General features: G+C 38.5%; 1 protein-coding gene and 1 long non-coding RNA gene across 2 annotated transcripts in view; one reads left to right on the plus strand and one right to left on the minus strand.

Moving 5' to 3' along the window:
* Positions 1–8,758, plus strand: part of LOC126272739 (elongation factor Ts, mitochondrial) — a 70,564-nt gene extending 61,806 nt beyond the window's left edge. Inside the window, exons 3-4 of the mRNA XM_049975797.1 lie at positions 2,843–3,143; positions 8,389–8,758. Coding sequence (XP_049831754.1) covers positions 2,843–3,143; positions 8,389–8,621 — 534 coding nt within the window. The 3' untranslated portion in view covers positions 8,622–8,758. The remainder of the gene's footprint in view (positions 1–2,842; positions 3,144–8,388) is intronic.
* Positions 8,759–8,786: 28 nt separating this feature from the next.
* Positions 8,787–26,092, minus strand: part of LOC126272740 (uncharacterized) — a 56,101-nt gene continuing 38,795 nt past the window's right edge. The window contains exon 2 of the long non-coding RNA XR_007549257.1: positions 8,787–9,449. This is a non-coding gene — a long non-coding RNA (uncharacterized LOC126272740). The remainder of the gene's footprint in view (positions 9,450–26,092) is intronic.

A 26,092-nucleotide genomic window follows, 5' to 3' on the forward strand; every position in this document is an offset into this window, starting at 1 on the left:
ACAACAATGAATTTAAATTCATAGTTAGTCTTGGACCGTCTCTGTTGTTCCAAGTCTTCTTCTGTACATTGCATAAGTTTTAAGTTGAGATTGGTGTTTTGTTTTAATTGTGAAGAATGCACACAATAAGCTATTGCTTTAGTTGAAGAATAAACTGTCAGTTTGAATAGACAAAGCAAAGCCGTAACTAAATTAAAAACTGAACTTCAATAGTTAGAACTTACCAAAGGCCTCCATGGTACCTAGATGTGGATAAAGAAACACTGGAATAAGTGGTCTAGTTAATTAAAAATTGTCAAGAGATAATAAAGGTGATACAGGTGCCATCAAGAGACTAGGTATATTAAAGTGAAATCAACGTAAAGGAAAATGAATCAATTATGGTAGGAAATAAAAATGTACTAATGGTAGAAGAAAAATCTATATTAGAAAATTCTATTGCCACAATTGCTGATTGGGGGTTTCCACTGTATAATAAAGATGTTAAAGCTATATGAAAAACATTCCTAGACTTGAAACTTCCTGGCAGATTATAATTGTGTGCCGGACCGAGACTCGACTCGGGACCCTTGCCTTTCGAGGGCAAGTGCTCTACCCAAGCATGACTCACACCCCGCCCTCACAGCCTTACTTCTGCCAGTATCTTGTCTCTTACCTTCCAAACTTAACAGAAACTCTCCTGCGAACCTTGCAGAACTAGCACTCCTGAAAGAAAAGATATTGCAGAGACATGGCGTAACCACAGCGTGGGAGATGTTTCCAGAATGAGATTTTCACTTTGCACAGAGTGTGTGGTGATATGAAACTTCCTGGCAGATTAAAACTGTGTGCTGGACCGAGACTCGAACTCGGGACCTTTGCTCACATGGTAGAGCACTTGCCCACGAAAGGCAAAGGTCCCGAGTTCGAGTCTCGGTCCGGCACACAGTTTTAATCTGCCAGGAAGTTTCAAGTCTAGGAATGTTTTTCGTATAACTTTGACATCTTTATTATACACTTTTCATACTTATGACTCAAAATGTATTTAAAAAGTTTTCAAAAATTATAAAAAAAATATTTATGTCACAGTCAGTCTCTACAGCTGAATGGTCAGTGCAGTTGACTTCCATGCAGGAAACCAAGTTTCAATTACCGCTACTGCCAGAGATTTTTTTGTGGTGGTATGGGATGCACTCAGCCTTGTGAGGCCAACTGAGGGCCTATTCAACTGATTGGTTGGGGGTCAAAGGTCAACAAAGACTGAGAGAGCAGTGTTATGACCACATGTCCCTCCACACTGAATACAATGATGCCAGGTTGGCCCATGTAAGGAGGCCATAATGTGGGACTTAACCTACTATTCATGTCACAGGTTTATAATGACAGGTATTAACTTTATGTGTATACATGTGTCTAAAGAAGTGGCATTAGCTTCACTTTTCATATTTACCTCTATGAGGCACTAGATAGGTCTTTCTTTAATATTATTTTCATATTGTGTCAAAACTGTTTCTTGAACCTGGTTTTATTTCACTAACTGTTTTAAATAATGTAATGAAATGATCACATGGCATTTATTGGCAGGGATATCCCCATCGGGGTTTGGCCGATGTATTGCAAGTCTTTTTAGTTGATGCGACTTGCATGTGAATGATGAAAATGATGATGAATGACACACAACACCCAGTCCCCTGCCAAGTATCGAAACCGGGCCCCCGTGCGTGGTAGGTGGTAATGCTACTGCTGCGCTATGGAGGCAGTAATTTAATGTTATGGTTTTACAATCTGTTTTGTAACTGCACAATTCATATACATCAACTGGGTATGCAGTAGCAACACCTGTGACACCTTAATGTAGGTATGTCAAGTCATTGCTACAACTCAGTGTACAACATCTGTTGCACAGAGTCAGAATGACTGTTTATATAAAATACGAAGCTTTTTTTCCTTATCATTTTCTTACTGTACCCTATTTACATGTATTGGTATGTTGTAATTGAAAAATTGGTTGTACTGAGGTATGATAATGTGTCGTTTATGAATGAATTGTTTTCTGGTGGCCTTACTTTATAAGTTTGGCGCACTCTGTTGTGTGCAAAGATGCCTCTGTCATCATCATGTTTTAGGTCTTGAAGATGATCATCGCAAGTAAAAATTAGTTACCATATGTGTAATATTGTGGTTCGGAATTGGAACAATTATAACGCAGTTAGTAATATTTTATCTGAGTACGTGTCAGATTATTGCAAGAGACAGGAATCCAGTAAACCATGTGATCTGACATGCCCACATGATACATGTGTTCCATCTGACCTTCTACCTGTATTTCTAGGTTGAAGATTTTAGTGTTTTTGCAGGGTGGTTTCGTTCAACCATTTTTTGTACAAGTAATTTTTTATACAAGTAGCCTGCCAACAATATTCTGACTTTTCAGTTTAGCTTCTTCAATTACTGCATTGGCGTTTTCAATAGTTTATTTTAAGAAAAGGTAAAATTAGCAGTTGTAGATTATGTGTATAAGATTATTACTGCCTGCCTGGGAATGAATGGATGAATGAACTTTTATGAAATCAGTTCCTCAGTTTTAATCACAGTCTTTGGGGATGTTTTAGTATTAATGCTGAAAACTACCCTAAATTATCATTATCATAATTGTTGTACCACCACCATTGGTCTTCTACCAAACTGTGTCGCCAATAAAACTTTTATTTCTACAATCCTCCTTTCATATTGCTGTTGACAAAAAGCACTGTCAATACCTATGCTATGACTACTTTATCATCATCAGTGTGTAACATTTTTTGTAGTTTGTATTTCAGTCAGAAATGGTAAATAATTAATCATTTTGTATTTTGGCTTTTAGATGTGTCTGGACAATGAGCGACTAAAAACTTTACCAGTAAATGATGGCAAGACCTTAGCAGATCACTTAGCTCTTTTGATTGGCACTGTTGGAGAAAACTTGGCTCTTCGTAGAGCTGTTTGTTTCCATGTCGGGACAGATGTGAAACTGGCAGGATATGCACACCCAGCTCCACCACTGGATACAAGAATTCTCTTAGGCAGATATGGTGCTATCTTAGCATTCAAACAAAATTCACCACCTTCATTGGAGGGGCTACCCAAAGAGCATATTGGGAGGCAATTATGTCAGCATATAGTTGGTAAGGCCAGAAACTTTTTATTTTTAATAAGAGAACAATGAGAGAATTTATTACCCTGGCATATAGTTTCTATTAATATTAGCAAATTATTTTTTGTTTTGTTACATTTTGTGCAGCAACATAGTTTACTGTGTCAACTTGAACTACAGAAAAATAGTTTTGTTTGTGTGACTTTTTGAAGTAGTTGTGTTTATTTTATTCAAATAGCGCAGCTAGAATGCCATGTCACACAAAATTCTTTATTTGAGCAATTTATCGTTAACTTTCATCCAAATTGGTGAATATTTATAAGGATTCCACTACCGTATTTTCAGTAGTTAATAAATGAGCATATAATTCATCATACCATATTGTAGTGCCTATGTTGTTCAGCTGATGGTTGTCCATATTTGCAGCTGCAAATACATTTCATGTAAATTGATAATGGTCATATTTCTCTTGAACAGAATCCTTATGAAAGACATCCCAGAAGTATAATCACAGATGAAAACCTCAAGAAAGAACATAATACAGTACTGAACAATTATCAGTTATAGAAATATATAAAACAGCTGATGCCATAGGTATATGAAAAAAGAAAGAATGCAGTACATATAGTGGAGATGCTGAGTCGTTATAGGCACAGCAAAAAGATTCACACAATTATAGCTTTTGGCTATTGTTGTGCCTATCGCGACTCAGCATCTCCGCTGTATGGTGAGTAGCAACTTTCCTTCTCTAATATTGTTACATTCCATCCTGGATTTTCCATTGTTTGAATGCAGTACATGTTAGACGTGAGTTTCTCCTGGTGTATTGATGTAATAACTTACAAGTGCTGCCGGGTGACATTGTCATTGACAACTACTTGCCAATTTCATTTCAAATGCTTACATAACAACACTATCCCAATAGCTCCCCAATAGCTAGAGATGCATACCATAATCTCTGTATTGTTATATTCCATAGGATGACTTGTGTCAAGACAGTGTTCTGCAATGGTTGATTTGTTCAGCTGTTGTAAATGTGTGTGATGTTTATACTCATTACACCAGTTGGCCAGGCCTGATGCTCTCACAAATATACGATGTGACACAACTGCAAGGAATATGGTAGACAACACCCTTGTGCAAACAAAGATCACCCTTTACTGAACCTAAAAGGACACTGATACTAGTTGATGGTCTAAAAACACATTTCCCATAATATTTTTACAAAATACAACTAATCCTGATTGAAATGCTCCATGCCTAAAGCAAAAATGCCATAGACTTTGGTGCCACCTTGGCATTTCATCACTCACCTGGTGCCCAGTTGATCATTAGTGCAGCACACGTCTGACCTGATGAAAGGTGATTTCGAAATGGGCTAACTTACGTGACAAGCTCTCAGGGTCCAAGATGACATGAGCCCTGTGAACAAAGATACAAAATACCGTATTCACTTTGAGCTGAACAGTAACAAATATCAGCCTGCAGATGCAAGTCACTGTGAGCAGGCTACCTATAAATGGTGTATCCCAACATACTGTCAACCTTCCTCCTCACCAACGCATCAAGGAAGGGAAAACAGTCATCCTTTTCCAGCTCCATCATGAGACAAATATTCGGGTGGATTGATTTCAGGTATTCTTAATCATCATTTATATTCTCACTGCCATGAGGCCAAACAACAAAAGTATCATCTACATATCTGAAAAAACATGCAGGTTTCAAAGCTGCTGACTCCAAGGTATGTTCCTCAAAGTCTTCCATAAACAAATTGGCAATAATAGGTGATAACAGGCTTCCCATCGCAACTCCGTCTGTGTGCTCATAGTTCTGGTCCCTGAATAAAAAGTAAGTGGAAGTCAACACATGTTCTGTGATAAATCTCACTGAGAAAGATTTCACAACACAGCTTTACCCATTCTAGGCAAAGGTTTAAATTTTGCACTGATGCCACAGCATTTGTCACCTCCTGGTCTTGTAGAGGAGGCTAGGAGGGAGGCATGTCGTATGTTGACTGGGGCACGTCCACCAAAAAGTAGTATCACAGCAGCTGGAGTTGGAGTTGATATGAATATTGTTACTTTACCTGTGTGCAAGGACAGTGCTACCATTGTTTTAGACGAGCAGGATTGCATTCAAAAAATGCATTGTTTAGTCTGATTCAGCACATCACAGTGTTGGTGCTAACCCCCCAAAAAATGTTGAGAAAAAGATTAATCATCCTGGGGGGGGGGGGGGGGGGGGAAGAAAGAAAGATACAACCTCTATGTTGTAGGAGACTATCAAGAGTTTTAATTCTTATTGTGCTGTTCCTCCTAAGTTATATGAACTTTCGAAAGTCCACAAGGAAGAGGTTTCTCTCCGTTTGATTGTGAATAACATTGGTACTCTGACATATCGTGCTACTCTGTTGATCCCTTTAGTAGGTTAGTGCGAGCATCATATTAAAAACTCATTGTCTCTGTACTGGTCTTCGTATGGAAGATAAAAACACGGAGGAGATTGTGGCATGCACTTCTGGCTATTGGTATACTGTTATTAAGGAAGCAGTTGAAATTAAATTAACAAGTAACCTTATAAATAGAGATGGTGGTTTTTGTTTAAATTCTGCATGGAATCCTATGTTCTCTCTCTCTCTCTCTCTCTCTCTCTCTCTCTCTCTCTCTCTCTCTCTCTGTCTCTGTGTGTGTGTGTGTGTGTGTGTGTGTGTGTGTGTGTGTGTGTGTGTGTGTGTGTGTGTGTGTGTGTCTTGTCTCTTCCCCTCCCCCTCTCCCTCCCTCCCTTGTCAAAAAACGGAGGAACAGAATTAATGCTACCTCATCCATTGATTATTAAATTCACTATTGGTAACTTCTGGTGTCAATCGTTTTTGGTTTGTGATGGCACTAGTGTTTACTCTGTGTGTGTGTGTGTGTGTGTGTGTGTGTGTGTGTGTGTGTGTGTGTGTGTGCGTGCGTGTGTGTGTGTGTGTGTTAGAGAGAGAGAGAGAGAGAGAGAGAGAGAGAGAGAGAGAGAGAGAGAGAGAGAGAGAGATATCCTTCTAGAGTTTCTCTGCAAACTGAGATTTTAAATTCCGTTGCACAGTTCTTAACTGCTGTTGTTATGCCTTGAAAATGGCAGGGTATGTTTCTGTCGAAATAGTGGCAATAGTCAATGACATCACCTTTCTGCATTCCTGTAACTTATTTGAATAATGCAGTACATTTTACACAAAGAATTAACTATGTGCAAGAGGGATTTCTGCCCCTTTGTTGAATGATGACCAAAAGCAAATGAGTAAATGAATTTTTGAACAACATTTGACCATTTAAAAAAGATATTACAGTTTATGTATGTCAGTTTGTTACTATGGGTGAGATTATGGGATCACCACTTTACACCGTGAAAGAAATAGCAAGTAAAGTAGTTGATAGAAGATGGTGGCTTCACACTAAAACAGCAAAGTCAATTCTCATTGGCATATAGGGTAGGCATTACTATTCTTGATTAGATAAATAATTGGCAAATGCTAAGGAAATTTTCTGGGCAAACTGGATGAAAAACGTTGTGAGAAGAGGCCGATTGCAAAATATGCTTAGTACTGATAATTGATTTGTATAATTAAATTGCCTTTTGTGTGCTGCAAATGAATGTATTTGATCAGTCAGATTCATTTTACCTTTTATTAACAAGGCAACATGAATGACTATCTTAACTGTACTGCTTTTATTCACATTGTAAGCTGAGCCATGCTTTGAACTGTAATTCCACTTTTATTTTACATTGAAATTTATGCATGTACTGGTTTAAATCTATAGTCAATGTATGTAAACCAACATAATGTAACATTCCAGGACACTCATTGATGGAACCTTTTTAATAAAGCATTCCTCGTGGATTTTAAATAACTTGACAGGGCTGGAAGCTCAAGGAAATTTTATCAGTACACCTCGCTGCAAAACCACATGTTCGAATATATAGTTAGATTTACTTTGGCTGTAAAACCTTTTTGTGTGGTATAGACAGCAAGTGATTTGTCATTATTTCCCATACATGTTGATCAAACTTAGATGGCATGTTAATTTGAATGCCTTGAAACAAAATATTTATTTAGAAAAACTTGCCCCTGAATACAGCACACCCTCTTAACACTAATCTTAAGTAAAGTTAATAAAACTATCTGACAAACTTTGACTTCTGTCCCTCGTGGACACAACCTGTCACCCCAGGTATGTGATTAAGTATTTGCAGAATCTAGAGCTATAATTTTAGTTCGTTATATATCATACAATTAGCTAGCACTTATTGATAATATAATGTAAATAATAGTATGAAATTACTGGAAAGATTAGAAGTAGGGGGGAGGGGGATATGCACTCAGAGCTCAGGCTAAAAGGCACCCACCTTCAGAAGGGAGTAATAGTAGTACATTCATTAATGATAATGATAATAGATTTGGAGTAACAGAATGGGATAATACTAATAAACCGCAGTAAGCAGAGTAAATGGGATGCATCTAGTGGTGAGAAAAAATAATAAAAACTGGAGTAAAAGGATATGTTGAGCAACAGCAATAGTGGAAAACAACTGTGTAGTATGAAAAAGAGTGCAAAGATAGGCTTGGTGATATGGAGTGGATGTATGAGTGTGTGGAAGTGACAGTGAAAGCTGAATTACAGTCTAGTAATTTTGTTCAACCTCCAATGTGAGAATTAAATAATTTTTATGATATATTTCCACAGTTTCGAGAAAAAATACACTCTGTAGGTAATTTCAGATAAAATATTTTGAGGTGAAGTAATCTACAATAAAATAATATTACAACAGCACACAGTGGGAAGCAGTTTATCGTTCCGATGGCTTTTTTCACATGCAGTGCATGCATTTAAATACATAGCTAGTCTTGTCAGATAATTGGTGGTGTAGTCAGGTAAAAGGTAGCTCACCACCTGTTCTCACCGACTGTTATGTAAATGCGTTTGCCTTCCTCCAACACTTACACCAATTTCTCCAGACAGTTATAAGTGGGCATACAATTTAACACAAACTCTTGAATCATGGTGCCGCTTGCTATTTTTGTATCTATGTAACATTAAACACAAATACGAATAATGATGGATGTGTCTAAAGCAGCCAAATAGATTGCAGTAATGAAGATGTTAAATTCTGTGAACTGTCAGAAATTCCTTTGTCACATGTCAGAATTACATGGTTGTTGCTTTTCCTGTTTACTGTAAAGTATTCTGAATATAGGCACAACAACAGAAGTTCTATACATACATATATCTTCTTTTCAGGCATGAATCCTGAAAAAATTGGTGAAGTTGGTGAGGATACACCAGCTGATAATCCTGATGATGAGCACTGCATGATATTCCAAGAATACCTCTTGGACCCATCAGTAACTGTCAACCAAGTCCTTGGAGATAGTGGAATATCATTGTTAGATTTCACACGATTTGAGTGTGGTGAATCCTCAACTGGAGTCATTCCACAAGAAAAAGAAGAGGCAGTAGAAATTGGTGGCTGATATCGACAGATATATTTCCATGTTTATAATCTTTTTATGGAGCCATTTCTTCTGCACTGTTTAAAATTGCCTCAAAGAAGTTAAAAAAGTGTTGCATTGTTGATGTTTTCATTAAATGAAGAAAGTCATATAACATATTTAACTGTTGTACTTATTTCACGTAGATAAGTTATTTAAGAAAGTGTATATTTGCTTCATATAGTATACATTGAAAAGAAGTATGTGTTGTTTTATAATACTCATGAAAAGTTATATACTGTTAAATTTTTTAGCCACTTTGTACAAAGGTGTTGATTAATTACATATGGGATAAAAGTCTTGCTTCCAGGACTGAGGCATACTGAAGAACTTTTGGAATGCTATCTCTCAACTTTTGTTGATGACTTCCAAAGCCAAGTACGACAATCTTTTTTCCAGATTGGTGCTATGTCTTCAGGTGAGTAGATACGACCCTGATAGTTGAGAATTTCTGATCCCACAACATGCAGCTGCATTGTGCTCTTCTCTCGTGTTCGTATATTTACACCAACAGCTGGCTTCAGGTAGCAGCCACATGGACACCGCACTTGAGTTGTAATAGGGCTTACAGCTGGCATTTCCCTGCTTTCTGGCTGTTCTTTCATTGTATTACTTATTCGTAGCTCTTCTAGAGCTCCAGTGAATGAGTGTCTTTCAGTCACAAAGTTTTTTAATCCATTTAAAGTTGTCACTTCTGGAGAAGACTGTGAACGTGCAACTATATATCCCAGCTTGCCATTTGCATTCACTTTTCCTGTTGTATGTGTATTCTGCATGCCGTGATTTTCATTTTATGCAGGAAATTCAAAGCTGAAATTTTAAAAAAAGTTAAATCAAAATTTTGTAGTAAAAAGGAAAACACATAAATTAAAATTGACTGCCTAAAATCAACTGAAATTCATATACAGTTCTTGGTACTATGTTTTATATGCTTTCTAACTGTATAAACACTGTTAATGCTAGTTTCAACCTGTAGAGAGCATAATTTACTATTCTGAAATGTTACTTATGTAGGTCTTAGGGCTTATGTTCTATAAGATAACACACATTGTTAATGTTAGTAGTATAGAGGTACTCAAAGTACCCTGCGCCATACACCGTCATGTGGCTTGCAGAGTATGGATGTAGATGTAGAGGTAGATCTCTTTAATTTTGACATTTGTACAGTGTGTCTAAACAACCTTTAGCAGGAATTCTTCAGTATACCAGACGAGGAAAGAGCAGTTCTGGAAGATAACCCGATGGGGCATATCAGTAAAGCTGAAAATGGACTATTGAAAAGAGTGCTTGATGGTTGGGGTTGTAATGCAAGAAATGCTGAATGGAAGAGAATAGTGAATTTTGTTTTGGCAACTACAAAAAATGTTACAAACTGATGATGATAAAGTAGTCATACTCGGCATAGGTATTGACAGCGCTTTTTGTCAACAGCAATATGAAAGGAGGATTGTAGAAATAAGTTTTATTGGCGAGACAGTTTGGTAGAAGACCAATGGTGATGGTGACAACAATTATGATAATGATAATTTAGGGCAGTTTTCAGCATTAATACTAAAACATCACCAAAGACTGTGATTAAAACTGAGGAACTGATTTCATAAAAGTTCATTCACCCATTCATTTCCAGGCAGGCAGTAATACTCTTATACACATAATCTACAACTGCTAATTTTACCTTTTCTTAAAATAAAAGTGTGGCTGAGTGATTCTAGGCGCTTCAGCCTGGAACGGCGCGACCGCTACGGTCGCAGGAATCGTGCCTTGGGCATGGATGTGTGTGATGTCCTTAGGTTAGTTAGGTTTAAGTAGTTCTGAGTTCTAAGGTACTGATGACCTCAGACATTAGTCCCATAGTGCTCAGAACTATTTGAACCATTTGAGCTGTTCGTGCTCCTCATCACCCTACGAGACCGTGTAACAACATTAAGCACTGACACTCTGGTGTCCGTTCTACCTGTCACAGAGAATTGCATCTCTCATCATTAACATACCAACCAACAGTGCGTACGTGTACTGAGTTACACTGACTTCTGGCCATATCTTCCAGGACCTAGACTTTTTTGTCAGGCAGTATATTTAAAACGAGAATGAGAATTTCACTCTGCAGCGGAGTGTGCGCTGATATGAAACTTCGTGGCCGATTAAAACTGTGTGCCGGACCGAGACTCAAACTCGGGACCTTTGTCTTTCGCAGGCAAGTACTCTCTACATGGACAAGGATATTGCATAGTTTCAGTGGGCTGTGAAATCCCACTTTGGGAGAGTGAACTTTCCCCTGTTTAAATATGAGGCATGTCCGTGTCCTTGATCGCTCAACATCTGGCGCTGTTCGTGCCGCCGGTGTGGCTGAGTTGTTTGGAATGCCAACAGGTTTCCTACACCATATTAGTCATGCCAATATGTTGTGTTTTTGGTGTTTCCATATTTTTGTCCAACCCCTGTATAATACAGATGCAGTGTAGCATTGCACAAAAGTGAAGCTCCCAGAAGGCATGGTTGGATGTCAATCTAACTTTTAACACACACACCATCGGCGGGTCTGTAATTGATTAGAATTACTGCTCTCTATGACAGATAGAATGGCCACCAAAGTACATTAGTGTTCTCTGTGTTTAGTTTTGTTACTATGCCTCGTAGAGTTTATAAGGATTGTGAACTGTATCAGACATTGAGTGATCACTGTGAATATCGTGAAGATGCAGTGTACTCGTATGAGACAGTACTACGAGCACCTGACACAGTTTGAAAGGGGTCTCGCGGTGTGTCTCCATATGATTGGCTTGTCAAATCGTGCAGTATTAAGATGTGTGGGGCATTTGAATGTGACAGCGACCCCATGTAGGAACGCATGTAAATGTGAGGGCAGGTATATTCAGGTTCCAATTGACAACATCTGAACACACAAGGGAGGAGTGCCTTACTGTGCACCAAGCACATCATAACCCCATCACGTGTGTGCTTGCCATCATGAACAAGTAAGGACTGACTGCAACATTCTGTGTCATCATGCACCATTGTTGAGAGACTAGCAGCAGCCAGATTCCCCAGTGTCATGACCAGGAAACTGATGAATGATAATGCATTGTGTTCAGCAGTGGATTATGACTTTGCACTAACCTGGATGACAATAAGTTGTGAGTACGGCGCAGACCAGACCTATGTATAACTTTGTGTGTCAGATGGTAGTGACTGAAGGGACTCTGACAGCACACCAGTATGTCACAGACATCCTGCATCCTCATTTGTTACCTCTCATGTGACAGTATCTCAATGCCATTTTTCTACAGGACAGTGCTCAATCACACATGGCACATATCTCTGTGAACTTCTACGTGGTGTTGAGGTACTCCCATGGTCATCTAGATCCCCAGATCTGTTGCCAATAAAACATGTGGGACCCACTTAGACATCGACTCCATCCCAGTGCCAGTATCCATGATATTGGGGGTCAATTAAAATTTGAGGTCAGTTAGAATTGCCGTTTGATAGCTTACTCGAGAGAGCAAGCAAATCAGTGCATGTCTCTAGGCTGCAGAGGGTGCAATGTTATACTGATAAGTGGACTCATACTGCCAAGTTCTTTGTAAATTTGACCGATTTTGTGATATCTGACATAACATTACATATCCTTTCAACCTGTTCAGTTTCATTCTGTTTCCCCCTCCCCTTCTGGGTGCTTCATTTTTTTCTTGTAAGGCAGTGTAATTAAAAAAGGATATGGTATGCAAGAAAAATTGATGGAACACTAATAAAATTGGCTGTATTTCAGTCACAAAAGAAAGGGAAATGAAATAACAAAATACGCTCTTCTCTATTATTTGAGAGAATTACAAAAATCCCTGACAAGGCAAACTGCTTAACTATGTCAGTTCTAACAGTGGTCGCTGCAGGAATAAAGGGTGCTTCTGCAGTAATAAAAAGTGATTGTCTCATAACCACTTGAAATCTAAAGTGAGTACTGGAAGGGTTTATGACATTGTTAAACAGTTTAGTGCTGACAGTATTTCGAGTAACAGATACATTGTAAAATGCAGCATTTTTAACATTTGTCACAATCAATGAAACTACATTCCGCAGCCTGTGGAAAGTGTGAGGAACTGCAGTATGGGTACAGTAAAGTGAGACTGCAGATTTTTGGCAAGTTAAAAAAGTAGAAATTATTATTTATTTATTTGTTATTACTATTATTATTCACAGAAACACACAATGAAAAGACTGCTAAACTTTTAGGTTTCATACAAAAAAGGTCCTTTTTCAGAAGCAGAAAACACACACGCCAGCTACTTTCTACAGCTTCTTGGCCCCGAGTAGCTACAGGCAGTAACCATGTGCCTCTGCTGTCTCCCCCCCCCCCCCCCCCCCCCCCTCTCTCTCTCTCTCTCTCTCTCTCTCTCTCTCTCTGTGTGTGTGTGTGTGTGTGTGTGTGTGTGTGTGTGTGTGTGTGTGTGTGTGTGTTTTCTGAAAAAGGACTTTTTTTGTCTGAAACCAACCTAAAAGTTAATCCATCTTTTTATTCTGTCTGCAACTCAACACCTCCTCTATCCTTTTCATATCGTTGTTATTCAATTCTGGATTTCCATTGTTTGAAAAGTAACAGCTAATGATTCAGTCAACCCATTTACATGGGGCTCCCAAAACTGGATTTTGTAAACCAATTTTCCAATACTGCTTCTGGGTGGTCATGTAAACACTTCATAATTGATTCAGGAAATCTGCTTTTGGTTGCCAGTTTTCCAATTCCACAATGAATCACCCGGTTTTGAAACATGCTTAGGCTTTTTGGTTTTGTCTTGTTTTTAAACATTTTTGGTTAATATGGATGGACTGGCTTTTTGTACAATGAAGGATAAGTGAGGAATATTAGACTGGAGCCGTTTACACACTGGATAATGGAAGAGAAATAGCAATTGTGTTCACAAACTAACAATTGTTTTCCAGGCGTCACATTTAACTGGGCTAGCAAATCCACTTCGACCTTAGCATGTAAATACAACAACGAAATATGGTGTCTGAAATTCAGTTTTTGTGTTTCGGAAGATATGTCGCATGTAAACGTATTGAATGTTATTTTATTCTATAGGAAACCACAGGCAGGCAGGACAGGTACATATTGAAGAGTTTAGTGGCACCTGCAAATGGCGAACAAGTTAAACCATGCTTTTGTTAACTTGTTTCCTGAAGAAGATGGATATTGCCATCACAATGAAAAGTTTCAACAATGTGTGTTATGTATTGTTGTCTGATGGGTTAAAACTGATCGACTATGGCTAGTGATTACAGATCAAGTATCTTACATTTTTCAGTCCCAGGGCTGTGTTGTGTACCTTACACCATGTAACCTGCATTGTGCACCGTATTCACCAAGCTTGTGAAGTATTAAAAGACTAATACTGATATGTGAATAAATTTGTATCTAACATTAACAAAATCTTGAAAAAAGTTCCTGCCAAAATATAAAAGTACATACAAATTGCAAGTCTTTACCACCTTATGCCACTAGATATGGAGCACTTGGCTTGAAAGGTCCAGTATTTACTTGCTATAATTTTTACGTTGTATGTAACTTTTAGATCCTTTGCCAGATGGTTCTTCATCTGTAACATAGGCTAAATAAGTATCAAGAGTTACAAGAACTGCAAAATGAACTTTACAAATATTGTGAGGAATATTCTGGCAGAATGTTAATACTTTAAGAGTAAAGGAAGCCACTCAATGAATAGTAAAAGTATCGAGTTGTCAACAGGCATACAAAAAAATTGAAAACTTGCTAGGTTTCTGGTGAATCCTTCAATGAGCTTGAGTGCGCACGGCTGTTACTTTGTGCTGGCTGAACACACAATGCTGGGATTCAGCAGGGGGTAGATAGAAATAAAGGTGGGGAGAGAGGGCGGGGGTGGGGGGGGGGGGGGGGGGGTACGTAGCTGGTGGCTCGGAGGCAGGCAACAAGTGTGCAGACAGGAATGCAACACCTGAGCCAGTGAGGGTGTAAGGCACAGGGTGACTAGACTATGACATGGAAGAGTGGATTGGGAGGAAGACTGTCGGATAGAGGTTGTGATGCAATGGTTAGCAGAGACTGAGGCCAGGAGGATTACAGGCGCAAGGGATGAGTTGCAAGGATAACTCACATTTGTGTAGTTGAGGAAAGCTGGTGCCGAAGGGAGGGCTGCCTTGGATTGTGAAGCAGCCATTAAAGTAAAGCTTGTTGTGCTCAGTAGCATACTCTGCCACTGGGTGATCAATTCTGTTCTTGGTCGTGGGTTGGTGGTGGCCATTCTTCCATGAGGACAGCTGGTTGATGGTCATGCCCACATAAAATGGTGTGCAGAAATTTCAGCAGAGTTTGTATATGGCATTGTTGCTTGCACAGTGCTGGGAACTGATGGTGTAGGATAATCCTTTGACTGGCCCATAGCAGGATATGCTGGATGGGTGAATCGGGCAGGTCTTGCACCTGGGTTTTCCATAAGGCAAGAGGTTAAGATTGAGAATGGCACAGGGATTGGTAAGGATTTTGTGTAAATTGGGTGGACAACAGAATACCACTTTAGGTGTGGTGGAACAGATCATGAGTTGGATGTCCCCACTTCCAGGCAAGATGACAGGTAGACAAAGACATCATACAGTGGCTCCAACTAGGCCGATTGGGGCACTCCAGCTAATTCTTTCAGTTTGTGTGAGGATCAGGAGTGTAAGAGGATATGGCAAAGGAAATCCATTTGTAGACTAGATTTTTAGGGACAGTGCCTTTCATGTCAGAAACCTTTGTGAGCCCTTCAGTATGCTATGCATGTAAACTCCTATCACAGCAGATATGCCATCCATGGGCAACCAGGTTGAATGGGATGTTGTCGAGGAAGGGGGAGGAAGATATTTGCATAGAGTGGGGCTAGAAGAAATAGGAGGTGGGAGGATGAGGTGGACAAACAGGATTACAGGTTAGTAATGCCACACACTAAGATGATACTCCACAGGTATGCAATTTGATTAGAAGCTGCTTTCGAGGAATAGTACCAAAATGTTCTGGACATCCTCTGTCAATATCACTCATTACTGCATGAGAATAAAAAGTTAGTTGTTTTGGAAAGAGCAATATTTTCTGAATCTGTACTGACAATGTGTCAATAAGTCATTTTTATCAAGGTAATTCATAATGTTCATACATATTATATGTTTTAAATACTTACAGCAAATCTTACAGCCTGTAATTCAGATGATTACCTCCAGTTCCTTTCTGAGTATTAAAGTGATCTGTTCAACTTTCAAGTCTTGAAGTACAGATCTTTCGGCAAGTGAGCAGTTGTATTTGATTGCAAAGTATGGAGTTATCAGCATACTCTGATAGGAATTGAATTGGTACACAATCTTGTCAAGAATATTTGCCTTTATCAAGCGTTTTAGTTGCTTAGCTACACTGACAAGGGAATGGTCCAATAAGGCATATCGAAACCTACCCTGAAATTTTTTACAGAGGAAAAAGACAACGAAAGAAATGCACTGTCAAAATTTTAGCTGCTAAAAGGCACAGCAAGTATTTTTTAAAAATGCTGAAAACTGGCAATAGGTAGAAACATACACCCCTACTGGCAGTATAGCAACTGCACATGCACAGCTAAGCTCACACAAAGCCAAGGTCGGCGGTACATTTGTAAACAGGAAACACAACACAGTCTGATTGTAATTTGTGAAGGACATTTTGGGTTACCATTCGTAGGTAGTTTCTCTGACACTACAGTACACAGTTGTTATTCTCATGAATTAGCCACTCAAGTAACATCTATAACAAATCATCAGTTGCTTTTTGCAGTATTGTAAGTATTGACAATACATATGATGCGGAATTAATATTTATTGTACTTTCATAAGGCATGCCTTGTAATAGTACCTTTTCTTTCTTCCAGTTTCACAGTAATGTGAAATCCAATTTACATTCTCAATTTAGCACTGATGAAATATGAAGAATGTGGTTTCCAGTGAAATAACCTACTTCTCCTGAGGACACACATATGTGTCTTTTGTTAGTTGATTTCCTTGACATTCATTTGAATAATATCGACATTTCATTTGGAATTGTGGATACGTTAGAAGAAATAGGAAGTAACTGTGACGATTCCATGAATCGTGGTTCAGGCCATGTCATTTGTGCCAGTACCAGTTCTGAAGAACCTTCCAAAAAAACATGTACTGCAATAGCTTTCAGTGACAAAGAAAAGGTAGTGAAATGTTGGTTAAACGAAGAAGAGAGAAAAACACTTGCAGTTACACAGTGTGCAAAGGCATTTTCGTTTCAAAAAATCGGAGTTTGAACTGTACAAATGGAAGAATGAATTACGTGAATTAAAAAATGTGCGCCAAATGGAAACCCGAAACCATCTGAATGAAAAATTGTTTGAAAGATTTAGAACTGCTTGTGAGGGGCTATTCACTGTTACCGATGGAGATCTACGTGTCTGGGCCCTCTGAATTGCATCTAACATGAACATTGATACTTTCCAGGCTTTGTCAACCTGACTACATAGGTTCAAGAAATCGTACAGAATAGGAAGTCACAAAATTACCAAGTTTGTCACGGAAATGTGTAGAGCAGTTGCCAGTGATAGACAATTCTATAGAGAAATTCATAGCTGACGTAAAGATGAAACTTGCTGTTACCTGCAACTGCTGTTTATAATGCTGATCAGTCAGGTTTCGTGAAAGAACTGCGTGCACACCGCACTCAATATGGGGTGGGGGGAAAAAAAGAGAGAGAGAGACTGTGTCTGTAGCCCAATCAATGAATGCAATGACACATTCATATATGATAAAATCGACGTATCAAACTCTGGAAAAATGGGAAAGAATAATTTTCAACAACTCGTTCGAAACATATTCCTACCAGCTGCAGAAACGAATTCATTGCTGCTTTTGTCGGATTCATGGTCTGAACATAATGACTGCTCTGTTTTTGTGGAGGATGATGAAAAATCTGTAGAGGTATTGTGGATTTCACCTGTAAGTATTCTACTAGTGCGATTCAACCTCTTGATAAAGAACTTTTTCAACAATGGAAAGCATTTTTCAGGAAATTATCAGACAACAAAATTTGTGATACTTCTCTCTCATTTCAGTTTTATCAGCAGGACAGTATTCTTAAGCTCTGGTCATTTGTGCATTACTAGTTTGTTTCACCACGCTTTACGAATTTGATCAAGTACGCCTGGTATGCTGACCAACGGCTGGGACAATTTCTGTCTCCATCACAGTTCAGTCTAAATAAAACTAATGGTTACTGCGAAGTGCCTGACTGCATCAATTTTTCCTTTCCCTCATGCAAGAAGAATGTTTTTGTCATTCAATAGACGCTTAGCATTTTTTGTGATGACTACAGGGAATAAACAAAGAATTGTTTCACTGATAGTCAAATGTATAACATTCAAACATTATTATATGGAATGGCCTGCAGGAATTGTCATAAAATGTAGTACTGCAAGACACATTTTATTTCAACAAATTAGAAGTCTTCATTGATGGAAGTCATCTGTGACATCAAACACTGCCATGATTTTATTTTCTCTGCTAGCCACTTTTATCAGAATTACATGTGCAAGAACTGAACTGTCAATATGAAGTTATTCAAAATACTCAAAAAACTGTTTGTATAGTTTAAGCCAGGTTTTCACCAGAACAATAAAGTACGAGCAAAAGAGAATTCTGTCTGGTGTACCCAGTAGGCATCTTGCATGGGTAGGCCTCTTGCAGGTCTTTCATCTGGACGCCACTGCAGCTATTTACATGTCCCTAACCTTCCCCAGTTGCCTAATTGGAAAATGGAGACCTGCAGTTTAACATGGAATCCGAACCACATTTTTCCAACAATGTGAGAAGTTAATGCTCGGTTAAAAATCATAGTGAAAAAGTTTGGGTCTGAATGGGATTTGATCCCATGCTCTCTGTATCATGAAGCACATGCTTTGCCACTAGACCATTTTTGTTTTACAGAAAAAAAAAAAAGAATATGACCATTTGACCTTGCACACACAGTGGAAATAATGCTAGCTGTGTCCCCCCTTGAGATGATGCTCGATGTCGGTAATTAGTGTTCTGCTTATAAATTTTCCGTCAATGGTGGTGAGAAGCCAGGGAAAAATGGCAGCTGACATACAAGGAAAATTTTGGACCAGTGCTAAGGAGAGGTGGAGATGCAATTCTATGTAAAGTGCATGATCTCCACGCATGTCATGCTTCTGTACAAATTGATACACTTCAATTCTTCCTTCCCTGCACCATTTTGCATACTCTGTCAAGAACAATGTGCTCGCCATGCAAAATATCCTCACTGAATAGCAAAGTTTCAAACTGTGGCTCTAACAAGATAGAGCTGTATTCTGTATGCCAAATATTAGCTCCAAAAACTAATAACACAGCGTTCATAGGCAATGGTCGCTACCTCGTGTTCTCTTCTGTTGCCTCTAGTATAAACGGTTCTACCCATATACAAGTTAATGGTAGTGAATGTTCTGCAATGCTCATTTGCACATATTCCCTCCATTGTAAACCAGGTTGTAGGTGCTTAGAATTGATGTCTGTGAACTCTGGATAATTCCACTATGCGGCGCTGCGTGAGTTATTCGCCAAGTCACGTGCTAGGCGAGCAGGGCTGTACAGACTGCTGTTATGGGCTGTACAGACTGCTGTTGTAAGCTGTTCTTCATGCATCAAAAGTGTGTAACTTCACCATTTTTTTACAAAATACTTGCAGAACCTCTCAGCAGCTAAAATTTTGGCAGCACATTTCTTTTGTTGTCTTCTTCCTGTGTAAAAAATTTCGAGGTAGGTTTTGACATTTCTTGTTGGACCATTCCCCTGTGGGGATATCTACTTCTAAGTTACTCTTGTTGGCAGCAGATATTGATTTGAATTGTGGAATATTCACTTCATCTTCTTTGGGGAAGTAAATTTGGAAAATAGTATTTAGTAACTCTACTTAAGTGGCACAATCATCAGTAACATTACCATCACTAGCACACAGTGGAGGTGTTGATTGTGCCTTGCTGGATGTACTTTACCAAAGGTAGAATCTCTGGATTTTCTGCCACAGAGTTCCATTGTGGAAACTATTAAATACATGTTGCACTGAAATCTATGCTAAATTTCAAGCTTCTGCAAAACTTCACCAATCCTGGGATGTTGCATTCTTTACATTTGGCGTGCTTTTTTCATTACTTCAGCAACAGTGTTCTGACTCATTTTGCATTACATGGTGCTCAGTTATGTCTGTTATTAATTTATGCGGTATAAATCTCTCAGTTGCTGTCAATACTGTTTCTCTGAATTTAAGCCACATCTGTTGAGAAGGAATGGAAAATGTCTCTTAGGAAGATGTCAAGGGAATTTTTATGTGATTTTTTTAAATTGATATATTTTACACTTATTATTGGTGGGTTTGGGTGTTATGGTATTCAGTCTTACTACAATGACTTTGTGAACACTAAACCCTGTATTGATTAGGACGCTCCCAACTGTCTCAGGATTATTTGTTGCTAAGGGATCAAGTACATTTTGCAACCTTTTACACTTTGAGTGGGCTCCTGAACTAATCACTTAAAATAATTTTCAGAGAAAGCTTTTAGTACAATTTTGTATGATGTTTCGTGCCTACCACCAGCACTGAATACGTATTTTCCCCAACATATTGAGGGTAGATTGAATGGGAGATCAACAATATTACGAAAAAGGTACATTACTACTCACCTTAAAGATTATATGTTGAGTTGCAGACAGCCACAAAGAAAATACTGTTACTATAAGATTACATAAGCATAAACGTATGGTTGTATAAGCATATAATATTGTTGATATTCCAAACTTGACTTTCCTTGCTTGTATGATTGGTGTATCTATTTGAAATGATATGTTTTTTTTGACCTTTCAGCAACTGTTTCATCTGAAAAAAGGACTTTGTAAAATTACTTTTACAAAGTAACTAAAACACCATTATCAACTGCATTTAATCTATTGTTTCTGAACACCATAAATTCTTCATAAAAATTTTAACTGACATTATCTCTGACCTACATAAGCTTCTGTGCACACTATTAGTCACCGTAGATACACCATCTGCAAGTGGGCAGGCTGTATGGGAGTGCTATTTTGGTGCAGAAGTAGTGACGACTTTCGAAATGCAGGTCTTGTCGGTGGTTACTGGACTTAGTATGGACATATGTTGGATGGAGCCACGAGAGTGGTGGAGGTCAACATCCAGAAAGATGGCACATTGTGTTCAGGAGGACCAGGCAAAGCAGATTGGAGAGAAGGTTTTGAAATTTTGTAGGAGTGAGGATAGGCCCCAAGTCCAGATCATGAATATACCATCAATGAACTTGAACCATACAAGGGGTTTTGGTTGCAAGTATGGTTTCCTCTAGATGGCTCATAAAAATGTTGGCATAAAAAAGTGCCACGTGGGTGCCTGTGCCACAGATTTGTTTATATACCTTCCCTCAATGGTGAAACAGCGGTGTGTAGAGATGTAGTGGCAAGTTGGATGTGGAGTGAGGTAGTGAGTTTGAACTCTGAAGGATGTTAAAAGAGGTAATTTTCGAAGCACAAAGGGCATTGGCATGAGGAGTGATGTATGGGTAGGTACGTGGCATCAACAGTGATGAACAGGGATACAGGTGGTAAAGGAGTGAGGATGGTGGAAGAATTGCTGAAGAAAGTGATGTGAAAGGCTAGGCTTCAGGCAGTTAGTTGAAGGTGTTGGTAAGCAACTGTGAAAATTCTTTCAAGTATGATCACAATAACTAGTTACAATGGGGCAGAGTGCGGGGTGTCATTGGGGTGAGGAGGCATATTGACTCAGTGGAGGTTTGGGGACAGCCTAAGGATTTCAGCAGTGATTGCAGATTAGAATCTTGATCACTGAGCACTCTCAGTGAATTGACACTGATTGTAATGATTAATGAAAACCACTTCAGCTACATTATTACACATTTATTGCATTACAACCAGTCCCACGCTAAGTACAAAACCAGTTGTACATAATAAAGTTGTAATAATACAGCTGTGGTGGTTTTCATTAATCATTACATTCTTGGAGGTTATGTTGGAATTCTGGGCTGGGATTATTATGACAGAGCATGTAGGTGAAAGACTCAGACAGGTAGTCACTGCAATTTATCACGATTGTGGTAGAGTCTTTGTCTGCAGGGAGGTTGATAAGATCAGGATCTGTTAGATGGTGGTATCAACTGGGAAAGGCAAGGTATAATGTTGGCATTAAATGGCTTTGGTTGGAGGGATTGGTAGCAAAGAAGTTTTTCTGCTGTAAGGATTATGAAAAGGGGAGCAGGTCTTTAACAAGGTTAAACTAGGGTGTGGGGCTGAAGTGAGCCCTTTGAATAGGACTGAAACTTTTGTAGGATTGAGTGAAGTGTTTGGCTGCAAGCTTAACAATTTTTAGCAGTAAGATTAATTAAATGTTTTGGATTTTTTGGGGTTATGGATTTTTTGTAGCTTCTTTCCTTTTTCCTTTCCACTTGTGATGATAACTTACGCAGCAAATATCGTCACATCACAAAAATGTCCCCTTGCTCTCACCACAACTTTCCTGATCTTTTCACCTCCCAAAGTCATGGTTTGTTATCCACTTCTCTTTACAGCCTACTAAGTCATCCAATTCATCCCTTTCCTGCATTGTTTCAGATTTTCCTAGCACCAGTCCAGCTCAAATGAAGCCCCGCTCCCTCTACCACAATCAGTTCAGAAAAGTATTTATTTTATTAGCAAAAAACACAACTCCACATACTGGCCCTTAAATGCTGCCTAATGGCCTAACTACACAGATTCCCTTTTTTGGATCCCACACCTCTTTTCATAACGACCTTCATCCTCTCAAACCTGGCACTGCAAAAACACACATCCATGGCACAGGCCAAGACCCTGTTGAAGATGAACCTCACTCAGGGAGACTTTCAACTTCAAAAAACCAACAAAAACATCAAAAGTGTGCGTGCTCTCTTGTGAGATCACATCGACATCTAGCAGTAAGGATGATGGGAGATCTGTACATCAAATTTTGACCAAAGACTTGCACATGCGAAAGGTTTGTGCCAAAATGGTGCTGAAAAACCTCACAACTCAACTGAGGAGAAGGACAATAAAAAAAGTGTGTTGAGCTTCTTGAAAGAATTTCCAATGATCATGAATGGTTCAGTCATATGATCACAGGTGATGAATCATGAATTTTTTAGTATGATCTTGGGACAAAGCATCAAAGTGAGGAGTGGCACACTGAGACATCTCCTCGATTGAAAAATGCTTGCAAGAGCAAATCAAAAGTTGCAAACGGTGCTGATTTACTTTTTTGACAGTACATATATCATGCATAAAGAATTTGTTCCTCAAGAACAAATTGTCAGTAAAGTGTTTTACAAATATGTCCATGAAAGTTTCAGGAAAAGGATGAACAAAGTGCCGCTTGTCTCACTACCATTTCCATCATGGAATTTTTTATCACAATAGGCATTCCTGTTGTTCCACCATCCCCCTATTCACCTGATCTGAGACCTCATGACTTTTTTCTTTTCCCGAAATGGAACAATTATTAAAAGGGTGTCATTTTGGGACTCTGGAGAACATTCAAAAGAATGTGACCAACATGCTAAAGACCCTTCCAGTTGAAGCCTTTCAGCACTGCTTCCAAAAGTGGGAAAAGACACTATAAAAACTTTGGTAGATGAAAAAATCAATCTCATTACTTTTATCACACACCTAATATGTATGGATTTCTTGGACATTCATCACAATGATATTGACATTTCATTAGAAATTATGGCAAAATTAGAAGCAACAGGAAGCAACTCAAATAATTCCATGAACTGTGATTCAAATGATGATTCTTGTGCTAATCAAAGTCCACAACAAAAACAGAGTACCGCTACATTCCAAGCCCAAAGAAAACAAGTACAGTAATAGCTTGCAGTGAGAAATGAATGGCTGTAAATTTTTTTGTTAAAGGAAGGAGAAGAGTAATCACTTAAGCTGTGTGCGTTCATTTTGTAAAATCTGAATTGTATTAACAGAAGAAAGAATTACACAAAGTACGAAATATGTGCCAAAATGAAAGTCACAAAAATTTGGATGAAAAACTATTCGGAAGATTTAGAACTGCACATGAGAGTCAGTACACCCTTACCAAGGGAGACCTATGAGACTGGACATACTCAATTGCAAGTGAGTTGAACATTATAGGTTTCGAGGCTTCTTCCCTGTTTAAACAGATTCAGGAAATTATATACATAAAACAAAGTCACAAAATTACAAAGTTTATATCAAGTAAACATGTAGATGAGATGTCATTAATAAGTAGTACTATAGAGCAATTCATAGGTGACTTGAAGACAAAGCTTCTTGTTATCCCCTTAAAGCTGCATATACAGCTGTCCAGTGAGGTTCTGTACAACCCACACTTTATCAATTTGAGGGGAAAGAAAAAAGACAGTCGTTTGTGCAGTCGATGAATGCAATAGCATATTCATATATAACAATGCCTGTGGGTTACTGTTTTGCAACTTAATCTCTGCTTTCAAGAACATCAAAGGCAAATAAGGACCAAAATTTTAAAAAAAGGAGTTTATTTGCGAAAGTTGTGTAATTTACATAGCAAAATCTGAAAAATTTTCACTGTTACATCCGAAACGTCTTCTTACCATTTGCAGAAAATTACTCACTGCTTCTGTTGAACTCTTAGCTAAGATATAACACCACCTCTGTCTTTAGGAGGGTGAAGAAAGGACTTTTAATGTAATGCAGATTCCATCAGAAACTAATACTGTGATTTAGTAAAGCCTTCTCTCTCTCTCTCTCTCTCTCTCTCTCTCTCTCTCTTTTTTTCCCCCCAGGAAATTATTGGACAACATAATATTTGATAGCTCTTTGTTAGTTCAGGTTTATCAGCAGAGCAGTATTGTCATTTTTGCATTGTCAGTTTGCATCACCACATTTTATGAATTTGACAAAGTATACCTGGTACACAGCAAAATGTGCAGTACAATGGCAATGGCTATTTCTTATTCCATTCCAGTTCTGTCTAAATAAAATTAGTAATTCCTGTGAAGTGCCTAACTGCACTATTTTTTTTTTCTTTTATCAGTTGTGCCTGAAGTAAGGAAAACGTTTGCTTTTGTCATCCAACATAAACTCCGTATTTTTGTGACGACTATAGGGAATAAACAAGGAGCTGTTTCATTGTTAACAAAATATACGTTATTAAAAAATTACTATAGGAACTATGCTACAGAAGTTGTTATAAAATATTTAATGTCAACAAATCATCTGTGAGTGGCCTGTGTAACAGTTACATATGCAAGAGTTTAGTTGTCGATATGAACTGTGAGTTATTCATAAAATGAATTATTTGAGACGTTTTTGACATGGTTTAGGTGTTTAAAATTCATGGGTGTACACTTTGGACTTCACACTAGGTGGCACTACATGCTCATGTCATAGCTGCATCTCCTTATTCACCCACTCGTGCACCATGCAGGAAGCACTATACAAAATGCTGTTATACGGTTCTTCATGTGGCAAAAATGATTAACATTTAAAGGTTTTTAATACTTTCAGTGTGCCTTAGCAGCTAAAATTTTGACAGTGCAATTCTTTCTATGTATTCTTCCTGGATGAAAAATTTCAGGGTATGTTTCAACATGTCAGCCGGGACCATTCCCTTGCTAGAACATCTTCAAGGTGCAGAGTTGTGCATAAGTCAGCAAACTGAAGATGTTTTAAGAACAAAACTGGCCATAAGACAATAAATGTGTAATAACACAGCTGAGTTTGTTTTTATTAATCATAACAGTTAAGGTTAATTAAGCTGTGTTTCTAAACATGGTCAAGTTTATAGCCTCCAAACCCTACTGAAATCATTAGGCCCATCCCACAACCTCTCCTCTGAGCCCATCTCCCTCCTCACCCCAACAACACCCAACACACATACCCTCTACATCATGGACAGTCAAGAATTCTGCTTGCAAGCAGAGCTCTTGCAAGCGCTTGTAGGCCTGTCATCTAGTTTCCCACTACCACACAACACTGTCTGAACAGTGGAAGGGGCTGTCTAAACAGCAGAAGGGAGAAGAGAAGGAAAGTGCGAACAAGCTGTGTTTGGACGGAAACGCAGTTGCACAAGGAATGGCTTGCATGCAGCTTGGCTTCATAATTCTCAACAACATAAATTACAAACAAAACAAGTTTTCAGTATTGTTTATTTGTTTCTGACACAATGAATGTATAATAAAATTTTTATGTAGTACAAACAGTCAGTAGACAACAGATGCAGACAACTTTGCAAATTTTCATCACTCAGGTTGTGATGTAATTGTGACTTATTTTGTTTCATAAGTTAAAAAAAAAGCTTTCCTTGCATATACATTGATCAAAATATTGTATTATGTTTGCAATCTCACTATGGA

This window comes from Schistocerca gregaria, chromosome 5, assembly GCF_023897955.1.
Source record: "Schistocerca gregaria isolate iqSchGreg1 chromosome 5, iqSchGreg1.2, whole genome shotgun sequence".
In the NCBI taxonomy this organism is placed as follows: domain Eukaryota; kingdom Metazoa; phylum Arthropoda; class Insecta; order Orthoptera; family Acrididae; genus Schistocerca; species Schistocerca gregaria.